The 9,105-nt window shown below is 42.5% G+C and overlaps 1 protein-coding gene across 2 annotated transcripts; it reads left to right on the forward strand.

Annotated features, from left to right (window-relative positions):
* Positions 1–698: 698 nt before the first annotated feature.
* ciao2a (cytosolic iron-sulfur assembly component 2A) lies at positions 699–7,411 on the forward strand. 2 transcript variants are annotated; one of them, XM_023400682.2, is made up of 4 exons: positions 699–911; positions 3,770–3,819; positions 5,238–5,283; positions 6,681–7,411. In XM_023400682.2, the coding sequence occupies exons 1-4, from the start codon at positions 716–718 to the stop codon at positions 6,779–6,781; spliced, it is 393 nt and encodes a 130-aa protein (XP_023256450.2). In that variant the 5' UTR covers positions 699–715; the 3' UTR covers positions 6,782–7,411. The 2 variants fall into 2 exon arrangements, with proteins under 2 accessions (XP_023256450.2, XP_087028576.1); XM_087172450.1 differs by having other exon boundaries at positions 6,653–6,787.
* The last annotated feature ends 1,694 nt before the right edge of the window (positions 7,412–9,105 follow it).

The following is a 9,105-nucleotide window of genomic DNA, read 5'->3' on the forward strand; positions in this document are numbered from 1 at the left end:
TGGTGAAGGGGGCTACTGGTGGTACTGAATCCTAAGTTTGGATCACATGATTCAACAAATACAGTCTGGTCTGATTGTAGTGAATGGCAGGTATTGGGACCACTTCTGGTACCGAACCCAAATAGATGATTTACTGTATGGAGTTATGTGCAACTGTAGTAAACAGCACATACTGGGTTTTTTTTTATTAAAGTGGTATTGAACTAAAATAGGTGATTTTCTGACTGGAGTTTGGTGTGATTGGTATAAACAGCACATACTGGGATAAACAATGGTGCTAAACTTAAACATACTGGAGAATAAATGAATTATTTTATAATGGAGTTTGGTTTTATTGGAGTGAACCAAACATTTTGAATTATACTGATGCAGAACTCAAATAGATGATTTCCTGAACGGAGTTTGGTGTGTTTGTAGTTAACAGCACAAACTGGGACCTGGACTCATGCAGAACTAAAACAGATTATTTTCTGAATGTAATTTGGTTGGAGAGAGGTTTCCCACTGGGACCAGTACTGGTACAGGACTTAAACAGATGAGTTTCAGATTGGGGTTTGGTTTACTTGGAGTTATAAACACCTATTCTGAACAGAGTTTGGTGTGCCTGATGTGAACCGCACATACTGGGACAGCACTGTTTTATTCTGTAGATTTAGACACTTCTTATTTACCACTTAGTTTTCAATTTTAGACTTAAAGTTGGCCGTAGTTAAGAATGACACATCTCGTTTCCCGCTCTCCATCAGATGTGATTCGATCGATCCGGGACCCGGAGAAGCCCAACACCCTGGAGGAGCTGGAGGTGGTGACGGAGAAATGCGTGGAGGTCCAGGAGCTCGGCGAGGACGAGTATCTAATCATTATCAAGTTTTCTCCAACCGTCCCTCACTGCTCTCTGGCCACTCTGATCGGTGAGTCACCCGCAGCAGACATGACCCAGACAGGAGCTGGGTGATACTTTGGGTTTTATTGTGTTATTTCAAAAGGCTTTCAACGCACACACTCGCACGTCAGCAGATATTTCATACGAGGCATTCAGGTTTATTCAGAGCTTCCTCAGATCATTGTCGATGAATTCAAAAGCCTCAGACGCTGTCGAGACACACAAACACTGCGTTGGTTCAGAAAAGAAAAACAACAAAAATCTGCTGGTTATATTTTTGGGCTCCCACTGTCTTTTTCTCACGTTCAATCCGAAGTAACAAAAACCAGCACTTTACTAATAAGTTGTATAATTCTTCAGTTTACACCATTTCACCCACAGTAACACATTCACCGTTAAGCCCATGATCCCCATTATTTAGTGGCAGTGTTAAATGTTAAAGCTGATTGTTTTGTGCCAATTAGAAGGATTTAATTGTCCTCTGGTCGGGGGCGAACGGTCGTCAAGCAGCAACAGGGAGACGGTTTATTCAAACACCACTTAATGGAGCTTTTGAAAGAGGCCACACAACAAATTTAACCCTTTACTTGCACTAACTGACTCTAATATTCTGCTCCCTGATTTTAAACATTTAACTTCCACTGTGTTTTTTAAAGTTACTCAGGATATAAATGAAATAAACACTTATAAAATAGTATTTAAGGATTTATTCTAATCAATCTTTATATCTTCACAGCCCTGAACTAACATTAATGTGACCTTGTCTAACAAGGTATTTATTATCTTCATTATTGAATAATCTGCCAGTTATTTTCTCAATGAATCAATGAATCGTTTGATCAGTAAAGCTCTATACAGCAGAGAATGGCCGTCCCTGTTCACCAGAGACTGATCAGCTGACTGATTTACAGAGGCTTGTTGTGTCTGACCACCGATCCAGAACCTAAAGAGATCCAACAGAACCAGAGAGTCCTCACATTTGAGAATCTGGACCCAGTGAGTATTTGATTTAAAAAGGGACTTAAATGAATAATTTCTGTCGACTAATGAATGAATTAACAAATTATTTCAGCTCTTATCATTTGCACTTCACCTAACATCTTATGGCTTCGTCTTTATTCATAATTTAGCTGTTTCAGTCGTTACATAAACGCCCGCTGTGGCCTGATTAAAAACTCTTTAACCGTCTGCACTGCTGCGGCAGTTGGATGTTGTTTCTGAGCAGCTGATCCATTATCTGAAACTGAAAGTCTGACCCTTCACCTCGGTGCTGCTGTTGGTGGCGATCAGTCTAATCTGTGGGCAGCAGCAGTCAGAAGAATCAGCTGGTGGTTAAACTGGAGCTGGAACTCCTTCATAAAGACACTGACATCATGGAAACTCCTGCCTCCATAAAACATCTTTTATTATTCATGTATTCAAATCCGTGTGACTCGTCTGCGAGTTCCTGTGTTATCGTGTGTGTTTGCAGTTATTTATATTCTTGTAATATTTGGCTGGAAAGCAGTTTTCCTCCGGGGACACAAAACAAACAAACGCACAAAGAAAGAAAAAAAAAAAAGAGGTGGAGTTGAGATTGAAGCCTGAGCGCCGACGGCAGGAAGGTGAACGTGCAACGCAGTGAACTGGATTCAGGACACGAGATGTGAAGTGTTTTATTCTCAGCGGCGTGCTCGGGCTCTCAGCAGGCTGAGTAACGCACATCATCCTCGTCTCTCTGCAATTAGATCCTTTAATTACTGACATTCACACTCGCAGTTTATAACTCCGTGTAACTGAGCCGGTTTTATAACGAGCGAGCGGCTCAGAGTCAGTCCAATACAGATGAACCTGCTGACGTCTTTAATGAGGCTTCAAGTGTTGACCTGAAATAACCTGGTAAATACAGGTAGTGTCATGTTGAATACAGGTAACGTCACGTTGAATACAGGTAACGTCACGTTGAATACAGGTAATGTCATGTTGAATACAGGTAATGTCATGTTGAATACAGGTAATGTCATGTTGAATACAGGTAATGTCATGTTGAATACAGGTAACGTCACGTTGAATACAGGTAATGTCACGTTGAATACAGGTAACGTCATGTTAAATACAGGTAATGTCATGTTAAATAACCGCTATGTTTTTATTCTTCCGCCGTTTTCGGGTTATCCGTCCGTCTCATTCTCGTGGACACGATATCTCATTAACGCCTCGACAGAACTTCTTCAAATTTAGCACAAACATTCATTAGGACACAAGAATGAACTGATTAGATTTTGGGGGTCAAAGGTCAAAGGTGACCTCACAAAACACGGTTTTGGCCTTGCGAACGCAATATCTCCGTAACACTTTTAGGGACCTTCTTCAAATTTGGCACAAACATCCACTTGGACTCGAGGATCAACTGATTAGATTTTGGTGGCTAAAGGTCGAAGGTGACGGTGACTTGGTAGCCATTACTCAAGACTTCACAGCGATTATGGCAAAATTTCACACAAACGGTTGATATTTTATATGACTCTGGAAAAACAGGGATGTACTGGAACTAGTTTGAGTGGCGGAGGGATACGACCTTCTGCCTGTTGGTTCCACTCAGCTAATATCAGCTGATGTGTCAGTCAGATGTTGAGTGCGAGGTGCCAGTGGACTCACCTACTATTCACTACCTGCACACAGCTTTTAGTCTGAGTGTGAATGAACTGACAGATTTTCCCAGAGGAGCTTGTTCTTAACAGGATGAGTAACGGACATATAATCGTGGGGTCTCCTGAGGTCGGCGTGATCTCAGCCTCCCTCAGCCTCGGCCGATCTCGGCTGCAGGCGTTCTGCTGCGCTTTTCTTCAGCTCATTTTCCTCCGTCATGTGTGATCAGTGTCTGACGGTGATGCTCTCTGTCTGCAGGTCTGTGCTTACAAGTGAAGCTGCAGAGGTGTTTGCCTTTCAAACACAAGGTGAGTATCAGAGCCATTTTTAAAGGGTCGATGCGCCCACATCACAAACACACACTTTGCTTTCGTGGTAGCCAGTCATGCACATTATTTCATATTCATTGAGATATCTGCATCCACCTCAGTACAATGAAGGTGAAAGTTACAATTACATCAGACAAACAGACACGGCTGTGTAGGGATCATTTCTTTAGTAGAAAGTAGTTCCGGTTAATCTGCTGTTAAACATGGTTAATAGCAGATATAACAGCTGTTTGTGTCCCAAACTTTTTACCCTGAAGTTTAAAGTCGACTTTGAAACCCAAGGATGAAAAACTAATCGAGGAGGAGGAGGAGGAGGAGGAGGAGGAGGAGGAGGAGGAGGAGTCGACTGGACGCCTGCAGCTCGGTTCAGTCAGGACACAGCTGCTGTTTCATTGATGATTCAGAGAGTGAAACTCTGAGAGACAAAAGAACAATCAGCCAATTAGCTGTTTATTTACCACCCAGCAGAGGTCAGGGCTGTCAGCAGTGTGTTTGAGGGCAGGAGGACAGCTGTGTGCTTCGTCTCTGCAGCTTTAAAGCTGCTTCACAAACACGATACATTTTGTTAAGGACTAAAGTTATGGAGGATTGAGGGCGTGGCCTCTTTGAATAACAGTTGAGGTGAGCGTAAACTTGAGACAAACCGTCATGAACCGGAGTCTCAGCTCCACACAAGCCCCTCCTCTTTGACCATTTTTGGATTAGCTGGGAGTTAGGGGGTGGAGTCAAACACTGTCAAGATGGCGACGGCGGAGCGGCTCACTCTGAGCTTCAGAAACCTGTGGGTGACGTAACAGAGGCGACGTCCATCTTTATTCACAGCATAGTATAATATAGTATTTTGCCTCTAGCTCCTAGTTTTGGTTTTGCAGCACATTTCCTGTGTGGATCAGCCTCAGGGTTTTTATCCACCGAGCTGCAGTGAAGCCGCCGTCCTCTGCTCCTCAGCTGCAGACAGACATTTCCCTCAGGAGAGAGAAGAGAGAGGGAAGTGGAAAAATAGGAATAAATGTGCTCAGTTACTTTCCAGCCACTTGCTCAACAGTGAAGTTCATCCACTCTTTTGTGCTCGGGGCTCCGGCATGTTGGAAAGGACAAACACAAACTGTTGAAAGAATCTTTGTTTGCTGGAACATTTTCCCTCAAACTGTGAGGAACAAACCCCCAAAGCTGCTGTCATATATTTCTCTTTATGTCCCGTCACTGTTCTCCATTATTAATCCTCCTCCTCCCAACCAGGTTTCTTTTTCTCATTCGCACTAAACCAACATTTAAAACACACTTTACTTTGTTCATTAAATTTCTTGAACAATTGCTGAATTAAAAAAAAAAAAAACACAGCGTGCGATTCTGCCTTTTAACGTCAGCCTTTTTTTTTTTTTCCTCTCTCTTCTCAGCTGGAAATTTACATTTCAGAAGGAACCCATTCCACAGAGGAAGACAGTGAGTCTCTGTTGTCTCTGTCTTTCATTTATAAGAGAAAATGGCTTCTTTAGATTGAACAACCTCCCACTGACACAGTTTTCTGAGTCGTGACGGATCCACTCGTCCGTCAGCTACAAACACGGTCAACAAAGTGTCTGTGGGAGAAACATTAATATTCATGGTCCTGTAGAAAGTCTCCTCCATCACATTCTTTCCTCTTCTGCAACCGTCCAGGTGGAAAGTCACCTCTGCATAAAAGAAGTCTCCTAATTGAAAAGAAGGACGTTCATGAGACTTGTTCAGATTTAGGTTTTAATGAGTCTCCAGACCTTTTCTGTGACACCCACAACACAATCCAAATGTTGGTGCTGGAATTCAGAAAATCTCACCCACAAATATGTGGAAACAGAGAACGCTCATAAAACCCGGAGGACAGAGCAGTGATTCCAACCACGTTTTGTTTTTTATGTAAAATTCATGAAGGCATCGTCTGGGAGTTTTGTCTGTAACATCCCAATTTCCCAAACTCGGGTAACGACAAAGTTTTCCTATCAAATATCTTAATATTGCTGCTTTTCTGCAGACGACATCAGTCTGTGATGATCATGAAGCAGTTTGCACGGTTGGATGTAAAACTGGTGCAACGCCGACGAGGCATGTGACACATTGATGCACGTCATTTGCCGCCACTGTATCTCCCTTCAGAGTTTCCACCAGGCGTTTCCATCCAGCTGAGTTACTTAAGGGTGTTGCACAGAACCTTTTAAAAGTTTTCTTTAGTTAAGGAAAGAAAGTTGATGCATTTGCAGCAAAGAAAGACTTCTGTTTCCATGGAGACCATTGATTCGCTGCCATTAGCACCTGTGACACCTGCACCACTCTCTCATCCTCCTGTTGTTTTGAAGGGAACTTTGATCACTAAGGTGTTTGTGCAACAATTTAACTTTAAGTGATTCCTGAAGTTCAAGACTTAAGATACGGAGAAAACCTCAATGCTTAAGGAGAAACTTTCCTTAAGGGTGTTTTGTCCAAGGAAAATTAAAAACTTAGTCAGTTAAAAAAGTGTTTCCTTAAGTACAAGACAAGAACGATAAGATAAGGAGAAAAACCTTAAAACTTAAGGAGAAACCTTAAGGGAATTTTGTGCAGCTGTTTTTATTTTAAGGAAACCTTAACTCAGACTTTAAGGAAAATCATAACTTAAGGTGTTTTGTACGACCTGCCCCAGGGGCTGAGTTTACTTCCTGTTGGACAAATAGGAACAAATTTAAAAAGCCCAAATTAAATAATGATTATTTTGAACAGTGTCGCAATAGTGGAGCTGCTGTGTTAGTGTAGTGCTTGTGTGTGTGTGTGTGTGTGTGTGTGTGTGTGTGTCTCGGCTCAGTGAAGGAATCAGCTGTTTGTGTCTCCAGTTAACAAACAGATCAACGATAAGGAGCGAGTGGCGGCCGCCATGGAAAACCCCAATCTGAGAGAGATCGTGGAGCAGTGCGTCACCGAACCCGACGACTGACCAGGAAGACACGCCCACATGAAGCAAGCAGCCTGGAGCCACTGTGTGTGTGTGTGTGTGTGTGTGTGTGTGTGTGTGTGTGTGTGTGTGTGTGTGTGTGTGTGTGTCCACGGTGCCTGAGGATGTTTTTTTACAGGATTCCCGAGCGTCTCTCTGATGCAGAGACTCGTGTCGGCTCTGGGGAGTTTGGTGGATTTCATCTGAAGCGTCTCCAGTGAAGAGTGTGAACACTGAGCGGTGGATGGAGATGTGTGTTGACTTTCCCATGATTCCCTGCTGGAAGGCGTCGCAGTGAAAGTCTTTGTTGCCGTCTGCAGAGGAAACAGGAAACGCCTCGTGTCCTACTTCCACTTCATCCTCCATCTCACTCTTCATTCACACGGACTCTGGAGGGAGCGACGGCGGCGGCTGAGTCGCCGCTTCACGCAGGACAAACCTGCAGCGACATGTTTCACATTTTCCTGTGGCCACTGTTTTCACCATTCTGTCCTTTTGTAAACGCGCTCAGGTGAATCACTGTCAGCCCGAGTCCGTCTGAGCAGAAGTATGATTCTTTAGATGTGATTATTTTTAAAATAATAAAACAGATGTGATGTACAAAGAGATGATTTATTAAAAAGCTGCGTCTCAGTTGTGTTTCTTCTTCTTCAGTCAGAGCCGCTTCAAATGTCTCTTCAACACATGAAGCTCAGACGTTACTTCAGCTGCGTCGCCTGCAGCTTCCTTCACTGGGATGTCGGTCGATGGTGTTCAGGTTCATCTGGAAACAGAAAGAACCTTAGTTTGAAAGATGTGGACATTTTCCTGTAAGGAACACGCTCTTAAGAAAAGAGACGCAGACAAGTTGCATTATGGGAAGCGTAGGATCCAGTGTTTTTGGAGCTTAAACACATTCCAGGATCTCGAACATGGCAGCAGTATTTTTGTGGAGAAGTTGAATCCTTCCTTTTTAAATGCAATTTATTCTTAAAGCCAATTTTTTAATGTTGCTTCAGTTGCATTTTCAATTCATTCCCATTGGAGATTTACCTGAGGGAAATAATTATTGTTTAACCCTCTGAGGTCGATGGATGTTTCTATTAATATCTCTGTGATAATAAAGTGTAGAAATGTGCTTTAAATGTCGTTAGAATCTGTCGACTCTTAGTACGTGACTCGTACGTGAAGTAGAGTGACAGACGACGCTACGATATATATTACAAAATTCACTCTCAGGCATTTATCGACTATTTCACTCACATGTTGCACTATTTTTATGAACCTATAGACTTTGGTGAATCCACTTCAAGCACCAAAAACAATCCACCCACATCAGTAAAGGTTTATTTACACAAGAGGTTTGAACAATTTGAAAAGCCATCTCTGCTCTACGACAGAAAGGCGCCTCATTACTGAAAGAGCTGATTGTTCTGAGTGTGGTGATATAAAACTCTGGTATTATTTTATATGCAAGTATCATGTAAAAGGTGAATTAAAGAAATGAGAACATGCCCTCTGACCTCAGAGGGTTGCAGATAACTCATTCCTTCACATGGTTAAAAGCTGAGCGCCTCCTCACAGACAGATTCAGGAGTCATAGCTCTGCTGAGTCGTAACGACCTGTGTTCACCTGTTGGGGGCGCTGTTGGTCTGAACCAAAGATCCTGAAGGGAGCGAGAGACGATGCTGCTGCTGCTGCTGATCCACGTCTGCAGTAGAGATACAGATACACTGAGCATGAATAAAACACTTGGATTTAAGTTCCCCCTGAAGTTTCTGGACAGAGATCAGTGTCTGGCCCAGAATTTAAATCAGAAGTGTGTGTGTGTGTGTGTGTGTGTGTGTGTGTGTGTGTGTGTGTGTGTGTGTGTCAGTCGATCGAACAGCATGCTCACTGACACTGGAGCAGGTTGACAGGACACAGAAGAAGACTGGATTCTCCTAAACCTGCAGTCAGCTGTTCGAAGATTGTTTTGTTGTTTTTTTAAAGAAAGTACAACTTGTGCATCAATAATGTGAAAACAGAAACAAAACATCAGTGTGTGCTCTTTGGAAACACAGCGTATAATTTCCCACAGATTTGTTTCTGTCCTGATTTTAAACACTGTTTGTTGCTGTAGTTGTTCTGTGCTGAAGACGAGCAGGAATCTGTGAACAGATCAATATCTTAGACTCAGTTTTACCAAATACTCTCAGAAATTCCCATAATTTTATCCACTAGGCTGGTTTTGTATTTTCCTTCTTTGAGTTTCAGTTCACATCAAGAAACTTTTAAATCACATTATTATAGAGACTTGGAATTTGCTTCAGGTTGGAATCCAACACATTCAATTAATTTTTTTTGT

This window comes from Seriola lalandi, unplaced genomic scaffold (genome assembly GCF_002814215.2).
Source record: "Seriola lalandi dorsalis isolate HSWRI2012SDOR001 ecotype SW California unplaced genomic scaffold, Sedor1 jcf7180002052869, whole genome shotgun sequence".
In the NCBI taxonomy this organism is placed as follows: domain Eukaryota; kingdom Metazoa; phylum Chordata; class Actinopteri; order Carangiformes; family Carangidae; genus Seriola; species Seriola lalandi.

Excerpts from the sequence above, each read along its gene's own strand:
- ciao2a (XM_023400682.2), top strand. The coding sequence starts at position 716 with ATGACACATCTCGTTTCCCGCTCTCCATCAGATGTGATTCGATCGATC. Across the intron at positions 912-3,769 it reads CTCTCTGGCCACTCTGATCG|GTCTGTGCTTACAAGTGAAG; the intron begins GTGAGTCACCCG and ends CTCTGTCTGCAG. Across the intron at positions 3,820-5,237 it reads GTTTGCCTTTCAAACACAAG|CTGGAAATTTACATTTCAGA; the intron begins GTGAGTATCAGA and ends CTCTCTTCTCAG.